Source organism: Azolla caroliniana, unplaced genomic scaffold (genome assembly GCF_043228905.1).
Source record: "Azolla caroliniana isolate FFs.n. ecotype wild unplaced genomic scaffold, voAzoCaro1.0.p SCAF_2, whole genome shotgun sequence".
Classification (NCBI taxonomy): domain Eukaryota; kingdom Viridiplantae; phylum Streptophyta; class Polypodiopsida; order Salviniales; family Salviniaceae; genus Azolla; species Azolla caroliniana.
Window position 1 is genome coordinate 26002688 of NW_028230437.1, and position 19819 is coordinate 26022506.

The 19819-nt window shown below is 37.3% G+C and overlaps 3 protein-coding genes across 3 annotated transcripts; 1 reads left to right on the top strand and 2 right to left on the bottom strand.

The window, feature by feature from the left end:
• The first annotated feature begins 5421 nt into the window (after window positions 1-5421).
• On the top strand, window positions 5422-7510 carry LOC147867859 (uncharacterized). The gene is made up of 2 exons (XM_087315769.1): window positions 5422-5504; window positions 6316-7510. The coding sequence occupies exons 1-2, from the start codon at window positions 5422-5424 to the stop codon at window positions 7493-7495; spliced, it is 1263 nt and encodes a 420-aa protein (XP_087171895.1). The 3' UTR covers window positions 7496-7510.
• Window positions 7511-9286: 1776 nt separating this feature from the next.
• On the bottom strand, window positions 9287-12214 carry LOC147867860 (uncharacterized). Its single transcript, XM_087315727.1, has 4 exons — window positions 12077-12214; window positions 10941-11936; window positions 10254-10466; window positions 9287-10018 (listed from the first exon to the last, which is right to left on the bottom strand). Exons 2-4 carry the CDS (start codon window positions 11904-11906, stop codon window positions 9599-9601), a joined length of 1599 nt encoding a protein of 532 aa, XP_087171853.1. The 5' UTR covers window positions 11907-11936; window positions 12077-12214; the 3' UTR covers window positions 9287-9598.
• A 23-nt stretch (window positions 12215-12237) lies between these two features.
• On the bottom strand, window positions 12238-14172 carry LOC147867861 (uncharacterized). The gene is made up of 3 exons (XM_087315728.1): window positions 13617-14172; window positions 13417-13481; window positions 12238-12507 (listed from the first exon to the last, which is right to left on the bottom strand). Exons 1-3 carry the CDS (start codon window positions 13648-13650, stop codon window positions 12259-12261), a joined length of 348 nt encoding a protein of 115 aa, XP_087171854.1. The 5' UTR covers window positions 13651-14172; the 3' UTR covers window positions 12238-12258.
• Window positions 14173-19819: the final 5647 nt, after the last annotated feature.

The following is a 19819-nucleotide window of genomic DNA, read 5'->3' on the forward strand; positions in this document are numbered from 1 at the left end:
ACAGAGAGAGAGAGAGAGAGAGAGAGAGAGAGAGTATCACGATTTAGCATTTCTTTTGAAAAAAAAACAAATTACATATAATTAATCAAAAGAAATGCAGAAAATTGTTTTTCTTTTTATTTGTTCCCACACATACATACATATGTTTATGTATATATTTATATTTATATTTATATAAAAATAAAAAAAGCTGTTTTTCCTCTCTCTTCTTTCTCTTTTTTCTTTTCTTTTTTTATTTTTTTACTGGCTTTCCTTTCCCTCGCTTTTTTCTTCCTCCCTCTTTCCTGTTTTTTTTATGGCGAAAGCTGCTGCTGCTGCTTCTGCTTCTTCTTCTTCTTCTTCTTCTTCTTCTTCTTAAATTCCATTTTTCTGTATTATTTATCTATTCATTCAAAAAATAATCCCCAAATATTGATATTTTCTTTTCAAATTTTCAAAACAAACAACCACTCCTTTCATAGAGAAGCCGCACAAATAGCCATCCACATGTGCATACATATACATACATACGTACATATATACATACATTACATACATATATGTATATATATGTACATATATGCATTAGTCGGCCAAACCAACAAACCAACGAGTAGAGTCCATTGCTCTACTTGAAGATGATACGATCAATGCTTTCGGTCTTTAGGCAACTTTCTGAGGCCCACCTGTGGTTCACTCTGTCCTTGCTTGCTGCCTTCGATAGTCCTTCATGCCTTCCCCTCATATTCCTTGTACGAAGGTAAACGTCCCAGGCTATATGCAAACATCCATTTGGGTCCTCGTCTACAGTTGCTCTAGCACTCTCCCTTATCTAGGCTTTCTCTGGTCCTCGGAAATTTCAAAAGGAAGAAATGTCGGTTGCGCATTCCACCTTGCATATCAAAAACCTTTGAATTGTTGTGCATATGTGAATTTTCCTCGCAATACCCCCACATTTTATGCATCAATGATCTCCATTCAACAAAAAGTTCTTGAATATTGTTTTCTTTTGCAACTGTCTACAATTGTGTGTGGTGTTGCACTCATAACAAACCCTACGGGCACTTCCTTACCTCCCTCAATTGTTCCCTTGTTTCATCTTCGATACGTGATACGATACCAAGTGTTCAAGTTGTGGTCATTTGCTTCTTCAATTGATGTGTGCATATCGTTAAGAGAACATAAAACTTCCGATGCGATGGGAATTAAACAAAAAATACCCATAAATGGAAGCATATAAATGAAAACCTATAAATTAAGGATTATACTCTTTCAATGTAGGTATTGCCGCGTTATAAAACTTTCAAAACCTTCATTATCTAGGGGACAAGAGAGAAGGAGATACAAAGATAGACAGAGAAGGCTCTAGTTGGGTGTGACAAATACATTATAAGTGCATTTGCCAAAGTTGATACACCTAGCCCAATACATTTTAATCGTAGGTATATTACATAATGTTCAAATGGACATGGATTATGTCCCACGTAGTCATTGGGATTTAACTTTGGCATAGTTAGATTTGGAGAAAGAGTTTGATTGTGTCAATTGGTTGTTTGTTCAAGTTTAAAGTATATAATGGGCTTTGGAGCACGTATGTCCCGCCTTACCTTTAATAGGGAAAGATATCATGTCTCAAGTAATGTGTAATGGTGGAATTACATTAGATATATATTAGCTTCATGAGGTGTATGTTCATCAAGGATGTGCTCTTAGCTCCTTCTTGTTTGTTATACTTACGCATTCCTTGTTGGTGATGCTATTAAGGCTTGCACCTAATGTGATATTATGGGTGTACACATTCCATTTAGGAGGGACAATTATAGTGCAAGATTTGGGAAATTCAAGCTTCGTGTTTATACAAGCCTGACATGAGAAATCTTGAGAAATGAAGGGCGAGGGGGAGTATAGGATGAAATTGCCTTGGCGTCCGTATTATATATTAATGGGAGGAAATCCCACGTCATGTCATGTACTATTGAGAGGGATTTGGAATATCTAGGATGACAATAATTCGTGGCTGAAAAATGTTGCTTTTTTTACACTCGGGGTATCTATTGGGAGTGAACATTGCAAAGGCGCAATATTTGAATGGATGACTAACAAGCAGGGAGCATTATAAATCATGGCAAAATGAGTTAATCGTGTCTCCTCCATTATTATGTTAGAATGGAAAAGAGAGATAGCAGGCTCAATTCAATCACTTGCTTTGCTTGGGTGTTAGAGAGGTGGAATATATAGTCAAAGCTCAATCTCAAAGAATTTGGGAATTCGTTGAAGTGAGATTATTATTACGCATCACATTGAATGGAGTTTTCGTGAAGGGTAAAGACTCATACCTTGAAGTATTGCACTTCCAAGGGTCACTTTTGAGTCAAGGGTCACACTCCTCTCGATGGGTTAATCGAGGAGATGGACTAACAATTTGGAAACTCTAATGATTCCCTTTCACATTACAAGCCTTGTGCCCATTGATCATTCTTACGTAATAAAGGGTAGTTCCCCACAAATTACAACATAACCATGTTTCTTACATACATTTGGCTTATCACCACTAGTTGAGATTGAAAATACTAAAAATTTATAGAGTTCATTAGAGCTAAAGAGATTGTTTAATGCACAAACATATTTGTAGCCCCCTTTTGTGTAAGGATCTCAATGAAAATGCGAGAAAGGGATAGAGAAAAGTAAGATATTTTGGCTAATCCAACATTGTTGTTGGCCTTTTGTGTATCTCTTTCTTTGTTATGTGCTTTATGAGTTATCGAATAATTCTACAATGTTTAAGTGACAAATCGTGTCTAATTGAGTCGAGTGATTTTATCTCCCCTTGATCACGATGTTGTCAGATTAATTCAGGTGCATGTATCACAATCAACCTATGTGATTTCCTTGTGGAAGTTCAACCCCTTGCTACCCTCGCATTCAAGTGGATGAATACAATTTGCAACATGTAATGTAATTAGACAAAGGGACATTGGTCCCTGTGTAAGGTATCCTATTGACAAACATGAAACATGTCATTGCCCTGGAGGAAGGCCTAGCTTTCAACTCTTCCCATCTCAAGACACCACAGGTACTAAGGACAAACAACGAGAAATAGTAGGAAACTAGAGTGTTCTAGTTGATGACCTCATGATCTACATAAACCCATGAAGATAACATTGCAACCATGATGGATGGTTGAGCTCATAGTCAACAATGGTAAACACAACTCTAAGAGCAATTAGAGCTTCTCTGGTAGGTTCAAAGCCTCAAATTTCCACCCCTTTGATCCACTCTTCACTCATACTGGAGATGATGAGGAGCTATTGAGTGTTAGAGTTGAGCATATCCGGTGAGTTCTTAGCAAGTATCAGATGACCCATAACAACTCACAACCTCAAACCACAACTTGCAATTGTTTTTGGGATGACAGTCCCTCTATCGAATCGGCAATTGCTTTCCCATGATATATTGAGCAAAATTATCATGAAGTTGAGTGTCCAACCTAGAAACTACATGCAATGGAAAGGTTTCAATTATAATCTATTACTATAAGACATATAAGTTTTGATCAAATATGGGATCAAAACTTGAGCCTTAATTTTCTTTCATGACTATCCAACATACATACATTGCAATATACTCAAAGGCAATTTGGAATATTGAAAAGCATTAAGATTAACCACTATTGTAAATGCATAAAGGCAATATACTTCCGAAGGTTGGGCACACACATGTAACAAATAGTATTCAACAATATACCCACACACATAAATGAGCAAATAGTATTCAACTAAACTCGAGGAAAGGGCCAATAATTAAAGTGTAAAGAGATAGTACAAAAACTTTAGAAATATAAGAGATGCATGTTCATGGATTCATTACAAATGATATTATCTCTTTCTCCAGTTACACAAACATAAGCAATTTTCCTTTTTTTAAAAGTTGATTATGTTTTTGTTGATGCTTTTCCTCTTTCAATGGTGTTTTAATTTGGTTATATTAGACCTCCATGGGTTGATAATGAGACCAATTAATAACTTTCAACGAGGTATGAACGCCTTTTTTGACCATTCTCAATAATCAATTTTATTGTTAACCTAATATTATTGCTTTGAACCTTGGCTTAGTCATGCCAACATCTTGTTCATCGAGATTCTGCATTTCAAACATGCAAAATTATTGAGTAGCGTGTAAGGCAATGAATATGGCTCAATGGTAACAAGTTTATTTTTTCCATCTTCATTTTTAGAATGTTGTATGGCTAGACACTTGTACCATTTCAGAGAAGATGTCGGCATCCTTTTCCTCAATGAGATAGAATGAGATCAATAGGTGTACTTGGAACCCCTTTAGTATCAAACCATGAAAAGAAAGAGAGTTTCAACTATGGGAAGAAGGTATCCTTCCTCTAGTGGTAGTGTAATTCCAAATGTACTTTATGCATGCACTTCCCCAAATAAGCATTCACGTGCTTAGTGAATGCGCATCTCCAACTTTAAGGTTACAATCGAGGCACAAGTTGACATTACAAAGCAAGCAAACAGGAGTAAAACATACTGAAAACACTCAAAAGGTTGTAAGGTTTAGACCGGACATTGATCGAGCTTATGGGATGATGCATGTCTCTAGTCGTATCAAACCGCAACCATTCATTTTCGTTTGTAACTTTTAATTGTTTCGGGAAAGAAGAAGAAGCGTACGTGTGTGTGTTATTTGCAGAACCATCTCACACACATTTTGATCGAGTGCATCGATCCATGATTTGATCGGGTGCATTGATCCATGTTTTGGTCGGGTGAATCGATCCATGTTTTGATCGAGAGCATTGATATGTGGTGCCGAAATTTGCGGAATCACTACCAATCAATGGGCTACAACTTGGAGTCTCCCACTCACTCTTAATAGTGATGATATATTGATATGATGATAAATTTCTTTTTTATAGCAAAAATGTATACATACATACATATATAGGAAAAGGTCTATATAGAAGGATGAAAGAAGATAAAGATTATGGTTTTTTAAAGTCATTTTAATGTGGACAAATGTCATGTTCCTAACCCCCCCCCCCCAATTAGAGAGAGAAGAGAACAAATGCATGCAAAACAGCACACCATGTAATTTATAGCTAACAGTTATGCATAAATATGGGAAATCTGTAACAGCTAATTTCCATTGCATTCGGTGGCTTGTTTTCCCCCCATTTGGTTCTCTCATATATATATATGTTCATTTCTCAACCAGACATTATTATTAAAGAGAGAGAAAAACAGCTTTAGCTTAGTAGATTAAAAAGATAGCAAATTTAGAAATCTAGAGGCTGAAATCATTCAATAGATAGCTAGCTATAATACCAATTTGTTAGTACACACAATACTTTTCTTGTTCTAACAAATTCAAAGAACCAACAAACAAAAATCTGTCTGCAGAAAAAGAAAAATTAGAAGAAGAAAAGAAATGGCTAGTGAACAACAACAACAACAGGAACGTCTACACCAACAGGATGATGATGATAAGCATCGCCGCGTGGCCCATGAAAGGTTGTCTTTGGTCGCATCTCATTTGAAACCCAGCGCACCTCGTGTGCGTCGCTGGTATCTCTTTTAATTTTAATTTTTTAAAGTTTTAAATTTTTTCTTAAAAAGTTTTTTCCTTTTTAATTATTTGAAATCATTAACTGTTTTAGATCTCTCTTATAATCTTCCATTTTATTCTAGCTCTTTCCCAAACTCTTCTTTTATTTATTTTAAAGTTGTTTCTTTAATTAGAAGCCATTAATTGTTTTTAGATTTCTCTTATAATCATCCGTTTATTCGAGCTTTTCCCCAAATTATTTTGATATAAAAGTATTTTCTTGTCTAGGCAGTCAGATTTGTCTTCTCGTCTCATTAATTTGGCATTCTAAATTGATTTTAATTATTCTCTTGGGCTTCTCATCTCACTTTTCTGGCATTCTAAAATTGTTCTATTGGGCAACCCATCAAGGGCTATTATCTGAAAGTTGTATATTGCATTCGAAATTGATTAGTAGATTGGGTTTTGTAGATTTTTTTTTATTCGTCCAAAATGATTACGTTGATTGCTACTCGGGTTTGAATGATGCTATATATTGATCATGCTTAAACGTAAAGTAAAATTAAAACTTACATTGATTAGCTTAATTGTCATAAGCAATCCATTTTCCATTGATTAGGGTAAACTGTACAATCAATGCATAGTATATATATAACTTGTTACAATCCGTACAATCCATCGTATATAACTTGTTACAATCCATCATATATAACTTGTTACAATCCATCATAATAACGTACATAGCTGAATTGCCTTTTCTTTCTTTCTTACAATTAGGTTGGGTGAGAAAGCAGGGGAATCGGCGGCTCAATTGAAAGAAGCAGGGAAAGAGGGTGCAGAGGCAGCACAAGAGAAGGCCAGCCTTTACAAAGAGGATGTGAAAGGCAAAGCAGGTGAAGCTAGCGAGAAGGCGAGGGGAACCACAGAAAAGGCGAAAGAGAAGGCCGGGGAGGCCACAGAAGCCGCCAAGGAGAAAGCCGAAGGGATGAAAGAAGGCATGGCTGAGACAAAGGAGCAGAGCAAAGGCTTCTTGCAATCGGTGGTAGACACGGTGTCGGAGAAGGTCCAAGCCGCGAGAGAGCACGCGATGGAGGCCTCGGAGCACACCAAGGAGGCTGCGGGTGAGAAGGCCGAGAGAGCCAAAGAGATGGCCGGCGACACGAGAGACTCGGCCCAGCACAAAGGCGGGGAGATGGCTGAATCCACTAGAGATCGCGTTTCAGGGACCGCCGAGTCGGCTCAGCACAAGGCCGATGAGATGTCGGAGCTTGCCAGAGAGAAGGCGGCCGAGACGAAAGAGCATAGCAAAGGCTTGTTGCAATCGATCGCCGACACTGTGTCCGAGAAGATGCACGATCTCACGGAGACGGTGTCAGAGAAGGTGCATGCCGCGCGCGAGAGGGCCTCCGAATCCGCCCAACACGCGAAGGATAGCTCATACGAAGCCGCTGAGAAGGCCCGAGAAACCACTCAAGACACCGCCCAACAAGCCAAGCAGAAGTCGCTCGACACTGCCCAAGGAGCCAAGGAAAGCGCGTCGGAATCGGCCCAACGTGCAAAGGACACGGCCATGGAGATGGCCCAACATGCCCACGAGGGGTCGAAAGGTTATCTGCAGAGCGTGACAGACACGTTATCGGAGAAAGTCGGGGCCATGAAGGTGACTATCATGGGGAAGAGCGAGGAGGCCAAGGAGAAGGCCCAAGAGAGCACCGAGGAAGCAAAGAAGAAAGCCGGAGAAAGCAAACAAAGTGTCGAGGAGAGAGCCGAGGAGTATAGGAAGAGCGCATCAGACAGTGCGAAAGGGGTTTCGGAGCGAGCGGCCGAAGAGAGGGAGGGGACCAAAGGGTATTTGCAATCAGTTGGGGAGTCCTTGCGAGAAGGTTTGATGGGGAAGCATCACGATGATCCCAATCCACATGCAGGCCATCGTGAAAGCGGATCACACAACAAGTAGGGACCCTCAAAATAAAAACTCAATTCACAAAAGATTGTGATCTTATATAGTTGCCGACGATCGATCGAGAAACTATAATGAATTTGTGTGCGAGACCTTACATATAAAGAATTCTGCAAATAAAAGGGAAAGCGAAAAAATGGAAGTGGGATGATAGATGGAAGATTGGTTTTTTGAATACATTATAGGAGCATTGTGTATAGGTTATAAATATTTCGTGATGTAATAAGAGTTCCAATATTTTGGTAAATATGAGAGTTTATTTTGGTAAATATGATATCATCATATTTTGAACATGTTGCATTCCTTAAATCTAGAATTGTCACAATTATTCAAATGTTTTGAAGAGCATATATATATATGTTGCTAATTGGTAAAATTTTAAGATAATATTGTTGTAGAGATGATTCTCAATTTTATTTTGTACATTATCATTGTGGAGATGACGTTGATAATACATGTTGATGATTCCTTCAAGATTATTTGGCTCTAAATGCTATATTTGTATTGATCTCATTGTTAATGTTCTCTTGAGAACGGTTTTGGCAGAACAAATGGCAATTGTATCATCATTGTGTTGATTTGGAATAGAGTTTTGCTTGCTCGATTACTTTCATATAATATCCTTGCATGCTTAATCTTGGACTTAAAGAACAATTGGTGGATCATCATTGAGCTGATTTGCTGATTTGGAATAGAGTTTTGCTTGCTTGATTACATTATATCCTATGATGTATCCTTGCAATATAATTTTAGAATTTGTTGAACTTCATTTGTATTGTAGAGGTAAAAAATCTTGAATTTAGCTTTGAGAGTGGGTGGACATCAAGCTGATCGTGGGTACGTATAATCTTTATGTACTAACCAATATATGCTTAAGCAATTTTGGTGAAATATAATAATAACATTTATACATTCATATATAATAGTTTTATTTGATTTCATTGGTCTTAGCGTCATTTTAGTAGCTCCGTGCTCGAAAAATGAACTTTCAAGTTTTCGTCCATTTCTTATATAACTTTTCGTAAAATGGAGGACCAATCAATGATCTTATTGTCTCTCAAAGAAAGTACAAATATGAACCAATCATTGATATTATGCATGAGTGCATGTTTGCCATAGGAAGAGCCAATTAAATGAGAAAGGATTCGAAAGGTAGAAATATGAACCAATCATTGATATTAGCATGAGTGCATGTTTGCCATAGGAAGAGCCAATTAAATGAGAAAGGTTGTACTTTCGTACTCTACATTGATAATGAAGAGGTGATTGTAATGTGAGGGATGTGTACATATATAGGATTCAATCCATCATCTAGAACATCCTCTAAACAAACAAATGTGATACCCATTGCATTATATTCTAGACAAAACATCCAATTTGAACAAATTCAGTTTAATGAAGCCGATTCTTTGTTGGTTCATCTTGCATGTAGGCATGAGGGTGATATTAAGATAAATCTTGAGGCCGAAGCAAGTGAGATAAATTTCATCAAAAAATTTGTGTCAATAAAGCATGCAAATCAGAGTTCATACAAAATCGATTATATATTATTAAGTGTCCACCTATGCATTCTTATATACATACACGGGCACATGTACTTCGTAGTGACATGTCTCAATGGTGGTGCAGGTGTACACAGACAATTTCAACAAAATGGAAGAAAACTTTCCTTTTTGTAATGTAATAACACAATATACAAGGAGGTTCACATCTCTCTAGATACAACAGACACAGGACATGCATTTGTATAAATTTTCACAATGCCAGATAACAATTACAGATAAGTCATTGAGCTCACATTCCTTTTTTCATATTAAAAAATGAGGTTGATTGATTACACTCATACCAAAATGGCCCTTTGTGAAACTGAAACCGAAACTGGTCTCTGCACCAAAATTGAAACTAGCAGGATGGGCATCCTCTTTTTCACCCATTTGAAAATAGTTGAAAAGGAGGCCAAAATAACCAAATTAAATGCCGAACAAATCAAGGGCATTGTAGTGGATCAAAAACACATTTTCTATCACATGAATGCCAACTCTGCCACAGTGAAGCCAATAAATCTCTATTTAATGACCCCTACATATATGGTTGGCAATTTCAAGAAGCAACAAGAATAATTTCCTTTGCAATGAACTTGATATTTTCCTTATCAACCCTTCGCCTTTCTTTATCAAGAATCGAATTGGGACTTCTTGTAATAATATGTGATGTTTTGGCAACCAAAGGTCTTGCAATATAAATAGATGATTCTTTGGATTTAGACGCATTATCACACCCCTTATTAGTAGGATTTAAAGCTTTTAAACCAGTAGTATCCTCACTTTGTGCTTCAATGATTTGCTCGCCTATGTTCAGAAAGCTCTCATGTGACAATTTTTGCTTTTGTGATCTTGATTCGAACACTGATTTTTCGGGCGTATGTTGGTTCGAGGAGCTCCCAAATTCATCTAAAATAGATGTCTTAGAAGGATAACTTTTTAGTATATTCAACATCTCTAGGCCTTGTGAAAGAAATACCTGAAAAATAGTAAGTTTACAAACTGTAAGACTGAAATAAGTTTAACTCAAAATTAATTAAGGTTTAACTTCTATATGTACCATATGTTCACTCAAGATCAATTCAGTTTATCTAAGATCAAGACTAATCAACATTGTAAATCAAGATGCATCCTGTTTAACTTAAGATCAAGATTAATAAAGGTTTTAACTTGACATAAATCAAAGATTTCACTAATCATAAATAAATACCAACCTCTTGAGTATCTCGACTGTTTGTGACAGGTTTATTTTCATTATTTTGCAAGATTACTCTCCGAAACAGTGAATTTGGAACATCCTTTACGAAATGCCACTTCACTGGGAATGAACCACTCCATTTCTGTTGCTGCCAAAACTCCATGCTTTTCTTATAGTTTACTGGACCTGTCATCTCTGCTACACCACAGAATTGCCTACTTCCATTCACCTGTTGAAAACAATAGCACAGATATATATTAATCCATGAAAACTATTAAGGAAAAAAACAGTTATACAAAAAAATTGGGAAAATCTAATGTATATAAACAAAATAACAGCCATAGACATACGTACATACCTGGATACATAATACATATATATATATACACTTTGAAACACATTAGAGAAATCACTAATACATACATACCTGGATACATAATACATATATATATACACTATAATGCAAACAGCAATATATATATATATACACACACAACACTAATAATCATTATAAAAAGTCAACAAGGTTGTTTTTATAAAATAAAACTAATATGAAAAACAAAAAACAAACAGCATAAAACAAGTTCCAAAATAACCATGATAAATAATAGTTGAGAAAAAAACAAATTTGAGAATCATTAAAAAACCAAAAAAGCACTAAAAAGGCAATTGTAAATTCGTTAACAAACCTAGTATAGCTTACCGAAAAGAAAAGAAACACAGGACATCCACAAGGGCTCCCCCGCACACGCCTCTGCGCCTCATGATATGCATCATCAAGTTTCTTGTTTCCGTTGGGAGTACTGGCCCAAACACCATATTGAATGCTCCGGTATACATTCTCATCACTATAAGATTTAATTATGAAAAACCTGGCATCTTCAAAGTTGACTACAAACTCATCCTTTGACGAGTCAGAGCAATTCTTCCCACAATTTGCAATGCAGAAACCTACCTCTTTATTGGAATCTTTGGTTGCATCAGGTGTAGATTTTGTTATCAAATCATTTCCAAGTGGTTGAGAATCAATTACATTCATGACCTCACTTTGAATTGGCTTACTAGCATTTCTTCCCTTTAGATTGGCTCGAAAATCCTCATTATCAGCATCTTTCATATTCGTCTTACTCTCATTTCTGCCTTTCGAACCACCTAACAAACCAATGGAAGAGGGGATAACTTCACCATCTTTTCCCATGCTACTATCCCTTCTTTTCCAAGTAGACCCATTAACTGGTGTGTTTTTTACCTTGTTCGAGCTCCATAGCTGCTGAGCCTCAACTTTTTCAGCCGAATTCTCAACCCAAGAAGGTGCACAAGCTCTAAGGGCATGGTGTGAATATAAAGGATAAGATAATACAGGAACAGGAACGACGGCACTTTCACATGGTACAAATGCTACTGGGTTATTAGGTATAATGGACCCCGAAAAGTTATTATTATATGCATTTGGAATGAGCATGGTTTCATCTTGCGGACCTGATGCCATCACCCCTCCATACTGCCCAATAGGGGTTTGTTGATAATACGGCTCAATAGGGTATGTATACACTTGAGGAGAATTATAAAGATATCCTTCATTTGCTTCAGGAGAACCATAGACATATCCATCACTTGCTTGATGTGATGGATAGTGCATCCCAGCTGAGATCGGTAAATTTCCATACATGGGCTGAGGTCCATACGTGAAATCAATCACCTGTGCACTCAAAACCAAAAGAGTGTCTCAAACAAAGGAAAGTTTATCAAGTTGGGTTATGTCCACCCTAAGGGGTGGCTATAGACATAATACGGAAAGAAAATCTGCAAGATATATAGTAACAATTTATTCACACTTACTGGATTGTAGTAATGTGTACCATCAATTGGATACGGTATATATCCCGGGCTGTTGGTAGGAGCTGCTGAAAGACGTCAAAATGGGTTTTTTAGAACAAAAGTAACACAATCAAAAGAAATACAAAGAAAAAACAGTGAAAGATTAATATAAAAATGGACAATTAAGCAAAGAAACATAAATGTTAGAAAAAGCAAAAGATTTGAGAAAAGAGAAAAGGGTGAACAATAATGAAAGGTATACAAAAGCTAAATATACACATAAGGGACTTGCCTGTGTAAATACCTCCATTCGAAGGAATCATAAATCCATGGGGATCTGTGATCATGGAGAAATCTGGGAATTCTTCAGGAGATGAATATGAACTTGCTCCATCACTCCGTGATTCGTTAACACAATCTTGATATACAACTTGATGCTTTGCAGCACAAAACTGTATGAGAAAAGAAGAAATAAGGAGGAGATAAATGGGATGGTTTAAATCTAGCTATATGATATATAGATATAAGAAATTGGAAGGTAATATCAAGGACAAAAACAAGATCTAACTTTATGATTACATACAAATTTGGACAAAATCCATGGAAAAGTTTAATCTCGCTGTATAGTTGACCATCTTCGAAGAGAACATTCGAAGATCCTAATTACATGACAAAAGGGTAAAATGGAAGAAAACTGATTAAAAACTTGATCTAACTATAAGATTAGGATACATCCATGGATAATGATTAATCTAATACTGCATTTTATACGATAACAAAATAAATTAGCATAGCAATGCTTGATCTAAAAAAAATTAGAAAGACATGATATTTGACGTTTCTATATATTAACGCTGCTTGTTATAAAGATAACCAACCGCAAAAAATCCTAATCTGACCACAAATACGAAAGAAATCAATGACACAATTGGAAATCTTCTCACACTTGTTACATGCATGAAAAACCTATTTAAAACTATTTGACAGAATAAGGAATCAATGACCACATACGAAATGAGAAGAACATTCATGAAAAACTTAATTTGACATTATGGTAACATGAGAAATCAAATAACATACATGGGTAACCTTAGTCTGACTATACGATAACATAATAAGCCAGAACATTCACGGAAAAGCTTAATCTGACTATATGATAATAGGAGTCAGAAAATCATTAAAGGAGAATATGAGCTTTGCAATTATTAGAGAAAGAATTCCATGGAACAGTTTAATGTAACAATCCATAAGAAAATCAAAGAACAAAACTATCAGCAATGTATTCGAGCTATTACAACATTAGAAGATATTCTTCTCATTCCAATATTTTTAATAGCATAATGAAATCCCTTTTTCTTTACCTCTGTCTGGCCAGAATTCTTTTTCTTTACATCGACATTCAAGTTCTCAAACTTTTGGTTGATTTCTGCAAATGTTTGTAAAACAAGTCAGAAAGAAAACATACAGAGGTACAGAAAATGAAAGGAAAAAAGCAGGCAGAAGAAAACATAGATCTAGCACGAGAGACAGAGAAGAGAGAAGATAAGAATAAAGACATTACTATTAATAGATCGATCCACAGTTACTCCCGCCATAGATTCTTCCTCTTTCCTCTTCTTCTTCCTTGTGCCTTCCTCTTCTCTTGTCGAACTAAGCCTGAATAGTTGGAGAGATCTGCTACAAAACCCTGACTTCTAGAGAGGAAGAGAGCTGTCGAAACCCTAATCAAAGATTTATCGAGACCCCAATAAAAATTGCGCTGAAAGCTGAAGGAAGCCTTAGAATGGAAACCCTAATTACAAGGAGACCTGGAGGACACCGTAAATTATGGAAACCCAAATCGCGAAAAGAGAGCAGTGGACGCTAGTAAATGGAAAATTTAATTGCATAGAGGGTGCCAATTAAGCCCCAATTACGAAGAGAGAGCTGCAGGAACCCTAAAAAACGAGTCTTAGGGAGAGATGAAAGGTTTGCAATGATGAAGAGAAAGATAGACCCAGCAGGGGGGTGTGTTCGATTTACCAAAAACTAACCCTAAAACTAACTCTTTCGCAATAGAAACCTAGCAGGTGTTCTGAGAGCTTATCCCTGCCTGAAGAAACCCTAAAAACCGATCTGTTGAAGAAGTCCTAAGATGCTCCCTATGCCAAAAGCAACCCAATCCCTAAAAGGCGATTCTTAGAGCAATAAAAGCAATATTAGAAACCAAGGAAACCCTAACCCTAGCCCTAACAACTACAGAAAAACGCCCTTATGTATGTGGAAAGAAACTCTAATAAAGAGCTCTCTAAAGCCCTTGCTAGAATGAAAGAAACAGGAAAAGCCAGCTCTCCGCCAGGCAACAAGAAGTAGAAAAACAGAGTCAGAAAGAAACCCAACCTTACACAGCCAAATATTTGGAACGGAAAAAAAAGAAAAATCGCTAGAAAAGTATGGCTTCACCTCTATCGTAAGGAAATTCAAACCCTAAAAGCGGCAAAGCAGAAGAGAGAGAAAGAAAGAAAAAAACCCTAAAAAGCAAAAATCGTGAGAAAAGCAAGCCCTAAAAAGCAACACGAAGACAGAAACCCCCCACACAGCCAAATTTTTGGAATGAAATGAACGCTAGAAAAGCATGGCTTCACCTATTCTAAGAAAAATTCAAACCCTAAAAGCGGCAAAGCAGAAGAGAAAATAAAAAGGGCAAAAAGAAACCCTAAAAAGCAAAAAGCGTGAGAAAAGCAAGCCCTAAAAAGCAACACGAAGAAGAAAAACAGAGACAGAACAACTTTCATGAGCCAGGGGACCAGAAAGCAGAGATAAAATATTAGGGACGAAAAAAACAGAAAAAAAAAGAATGCTACAGAAGCATGCTTTCACCTGTACTGTAATTTTGTAAGGAAATTCAAACCCTAAAAGCGGCAAAAGCAGAAGAGAGAGAGAGAGATAGAGAAAAAAGAAAACCCTAAAAAGCAAAAAGCGTGAGAAAAGCAACAATAAATAAGAGAGAGGAGGGAGAGTCAAGAAGCATATCTCTCTCTCTCTTTTGAACATTTTTTGTCACTTCCCTCCAAAAAAAACACAGGGGAGGGAAGAAGAAGAAAACAGAGAGAAAGTGATGGGGAGGGTTCACATTATTCATTGATTGATTGGCTGACCAAATTGTGGCCCATGATTCATTCACTGCTTTTCTCCACCACCTCTCGTGAACCAATTGTCGGTCTTGTTCCCCCCCGGTCTCTAGCCATCCTGGATGGACTAGCAATCGGGAAGATTCCAGAAAGAGTACATATTCGGTTTATAGACCGCATTTTCCAATCACATGTATTCGTCAATCGACTGGGTGTGCGTGACTTCTCAATCTTGCTTTCTTTCTTATCGACTTACAACCCACGCTCGCTCATTTCACCTATCTGTTGTACATATATGTATTGCATGCATGTACTGACTGATTGAATGTGCTCACACCTTCCTATCTTCCTGTTTTCGTTCCATGAATGCACTCCATTCTTGACTGTATGTATGTATGTATGTATGAATGTGTATTGATTGATTGAATGCTGCTTCACCTCAATCTCTCGACTTCTCGATGTGCATCATAAACCCAAAAACATGTTTATTCTATTTGGATGTATGTATGTGTATGTATGTACATACATATGCGTGCATGTGTATTGATTGCCCAATATCTCAACATTCCTCCTAGCAACAAACGTGTTCCCATGTTTGTATGCATCCTTTATGTAGATTCCCCCTTTCTCAATGTGCCTCCTAGCATTCTACGATGATAAATGTGTGAGTATGTGTATTTTATGGTACAAGATGTGGGTGTCACCCACACAGCAATAGCAAGTCGAGGCTCAAACTATGACATGTGGATATCTCTTGGAGTCTTGCACAATCCAACATTGATTGGATTAAACCAACTCACATGCCATGACCTAGATGTGTCTCGTGCAAGAAGTGTATCTGACTACTTACTCCAAATGTGTGCATGTGTGTTGTTTGTGGGTTTCCAATGCATCCCATTGATAATAATGTGCATTGTTTTAAGTATTTGGTGCACATGTGTCGGTAGTACTTACTTGACAAATGTATATCTCTTGCGGTTAGCAAATCTAACTTCGATAAGTTTAAACGATTGCACATCCAAATGGATATGTATGTGCATATGAGCGCGCCTGGTGGCATGCTTTCCTTGGTTGAAATGTGGATGTCTTGTGCACCTTTGAAGTCTTGTGGTTTTCGTTCTCAAAATCCAAAGCATAAAAGTGAGGATGTGACATATTATCAATATAGACATTATTGTGGATTTTGACTTCACTTTCATAATGGATCTACATGGCTTACCTATCCCCCCCACGGAACATGATTTGAAGTTGGGTCTCTCTTCCTTTTCCCTCTAAAATTGAGACAAAGAAGTTAAATAAAACTATGCAATCGATTGAAGAAGGACAAATCTCAATATACCACATGTTTAATTAACTTTATGAGACATGGCATAGTGCACTTCTTTGAAGGATATGCTTTCACTTTGAAGAACATTGCCTTGGAAAGTGGGGTGACGGTTGTACATGGATATTTATCACACAAATATTTCTGGGGGACTTTCATGTTGTGAAACACCTATGCAAATAAATTAAAGTCTTCCCTCTCTTGATAATACCCAAAGTGGTAAAAGTCTTTGAGTATAATGCACATCAAAGTTTTTTGGCATATGGTATGTGAATGAATTATTAGTATGTCTCGACTCTATGCAAACCCTTGACACATAAAACTAACCTCTTGACGATGACACATGGGATTGTGCACATTCAAACTATGCATATAGTTATTTGCATGTGAAGGGCTTGAGTAGTGGAAAAATTGATATTTGAGACTAGGGATCGGCAACGGTTCGGTTTAGGCTTAGCCGGTTTGGCTTGATCCAAGCCAAACCGGCTAAGCCTAAACCGTTTACAGGATCTCAAACCTGAGCCGAGCCGGTTCACAAACCGGTTAGGCTAAACCGGTTAGTGAACCGGCTTGGTAAATGGCTTGTAAACCGGTTTCCAAACCGGTTTAGAAACCTCCTTCTCTCTCTCTCTCCCTACCTCCCTCTCTCTCAAATGATCCACTATATACTATATACTATATACTATACATTGTACAAGCTCTCCCTCCCACTCTCTCTCCCCTCTATGTAGTTCCTCTCTCTCTCTCTCTCCCTCTCTGTAGTCTCTCTCTCTCTCCCCTCTATGTAGTTCCTCTCTCTCTCTCTCTCCCCTCTGTGTAGTCTCTCTCTCTCTCCCCTCTACGTAGTTCCTCTCTCTCCCTCTCTCCCCTTTGCGTAGTCTCTCTCTCTCTCTCCCCTCTATGTAGTTCCTCTCTCTCTCCCCTCTGTGTAGTCTCTCTATCTCTCTCTCTCTCCCCTCTGTGTAGTCTCTCTCTCCTTATATGTTGTCTCCCTCCCTCTGTCTCTCTCTCCTCGTCTATGTAGTTCTCCCTCCCTCACTCTCTCTCTCTCTCTCTTTCCCCTTGTCTGTTGTCTCTCTCCCCCTCTCTAAAGTTTATAAACGGCTTAAATGGTTTATCCGGCTTAGCCGGTTTGGCGAGGCTCAAGCCAAGCCGAGCCGAGCTCAAACCGTTAAGGCAAGTTCAAGCCTAATCCGAGCTGAGCCGCTAAGCCGTTTTCAAGCCGGCTAAGCCAAACGGTTTAGGCTTGAGCCGAGCCGTAGCCGATCCCTATTTGAGACTATGACTTATTCATTAACATACACAGTAAGGTAATGTGAGTCATTTTTAGATTTTGCTAAAAATGTTTCGACACTAGTCATTCCATTTATTAAATAATAAAGAGATTTCTGAAATTTTCACATGCAAATTGGCTAGAGGGGGAGAGATAAGGAAAAATGCAAACCGGGGCGAAAAATAAAAACTCCCGGTCTTCCATATATATAAACTTGAGTTTACAAGTTAATTGATTCACTGGAACCATTGGGAAGGATATAAAACCATGCTTTTGTCAGACACAACTCTCATATTTTAGCAAACCCACTTACGTTGGACAAAGCAAATAGTCATGTTCTTTAGTTCTATGAATGGCTAAACAATAGATAGTGTGAATACAAATTCACTCTAGTCACTTTGAGCATACAATGATATCCTTAGTAAAAAACAAATCTTGGTGGCAAAAACATCGCCTTTTCCACGACACACATGTGAAATGCAATAGTAATGAAGGCCAACTTTCTACTTGGAGAATTTGAGAAAATGGTGGCATTTCAACTATTGGAGTATAAAAGCCTTAGCCTTAGCAACAATCAATCTCTCCTCTCAATTATTTAGCAAGGTTTCAATTAACATTGATAATATTTTCATTAGGTGTTAAGTGTATACAAATATGTCATGATTATGTAAATGAGAGGACTCCCCCAATTTTATCCAAAATACGAGAAACTAACACTCATATCCTTACAAAGGAAAAACTCCTATCATCACATGCTTCTATGTATTGAAATTACTCTTACATGCTTAAGCATCGGCTCTTAACCACATGAAAACAAACATTAAGTATACAATTTAACATTAGGTGAGGTTGTAAACATAAGCCAATGACAATTAAGATATGATTTATTTTTCTAATAAAAATATTTAATATTAATTGTTATATGATTAACAATCAAGCATACTTAACTCGCTAGTTTTGCTTCAGATTTGTTACATGCATAAATTGCCAATTAATTGATTCTAAATTATCATTACTATATGATAGTCATGAGTTTCTTTATTCATCTGCTTACTTTCAAAATAAGCATGTTTCGGAACTCTAGTATATAAAGCATGTTTTACTAATCTCCTCATTTCTACAACTCCACTTGGTGATGCCATACCAATGCTTATATATTCAATTCTATCATATATTGCAAGGAGATGCACTTGGGCTAGAATAGTAATGGAATGGATCGCCTCTTGGGAAGTCTTTATACTTCATCTAACTTTGTTGTGCTTTGATTGTACCTCGTTGGGCACCCACAACAATGGACAGGGGAAGAGAGAGAGATTCTATTATCGTCTTCGGAGGTCAAATATGACCTATGAGACCAAATATGTTCAATGCTTTTGTATACGATAGTAGACAATGGAGTCAAAGTTGATGGGAGTATTAATGTGGCAATTTTCTTTATTGGAGCATGTAGAAATGCTTTCTTCCTCGATTGTTCGTCTTGCCTATTGGCAATTCAACATGTTCCATTGCCCATGTAGTGGTGACTGTACTCCATTATGGTACCCATTGCAATGTTTTTTTGCACACATTTATTAAAATAATTGTGTGTTTTAACAAAAGAAGACGATGAGATTTTATTATCATCTTCAAAGGTCAATTATGACATATAGAACCAAAGCTAAATCATTTCTACATAATAGGTGTGGAATTGAGAAGCTACTCTTGATGTATAGAATTGTGTTGATAAACATTCCAATAGAGAGTGTACATTGGTTTGAGCAAGCCTCCTTCCAAGGAGCTCACTACATGGTGATAATGCTAGAGGTGGAAACCAGATTGTAAGCATTAACTAGTTATAGAGAGATGGAATGAAGAGAGGAGGGAGGAGAGTAGACACCTTTTCAGGGAGCTTTCTTTGTGGTGATTATGTGTTAAGAGGTATCCCTTTGTCAAACTCCTACAAGAATGTGGCGATTGTGGTGTATCCAAGAAAGAAAAGGAACAAGGATGAGATGTAGCCGAAGCCTCATTTGTTGGGCTACCTTGAAGGTGGTAGAGAGGCCGTGGGTTAGGTTGGA

Coding starts and splice junctions, on each gene's coding strand:
- LOC147867859 (XM_087315769.1), top strand. CDS start 5,422: ATGGCTAGTGAACAACAACAACAACAGGAACGTCTACACCAACAGGAT. Junction 5,505..6,315: donor CGCCGCGTGGCCCATGAAAG/GTTGTCTTTGGT, acceptor TCTTACAATTAG/GTTGGGTGAGAAAGCAGGGG.
- LOC147867860 (XM_087315727.1), bottom strand. CDS start 11,906: ATGTATGGAAATTTACCGATCTCAGCTGGGATGCACTATCCATCACAT. Junction 10,467..10,940: donor CTGTGTTTCTTTTCTTTTCG/GTAAGCTATACT, acceptor TGTTTTCAACAG/GTGAATGGAAGTAGGCAATT. Junction 10,019..10,253: donor ACAGTCGAGATACTCAAGAG/GTTGGTATTTAT, acceptor ACTATTTTTCAG/GTATTTCTTTCACAAGGCCT.
- LOC147867861 (XM_087315728.1), bottom strand. CDS start 13,650: ATGGCGGGAGTAACTGTGGATCGATCTATTAATA. Junction 13,482..13,616: donor TGTGGATCGATCTATTAATA/GTAATGTCTTTA, acceptor AAACATTTGCAG/AAATCAACCAAAAGTTTGAG. Junction 12,508..13,416: donor AGAATTCTGGCCAGACAGAG/GTAAAGAAAAAG, acceptor TTTCTCATACAG/TTTTGTGCTGCAAAGCATCA.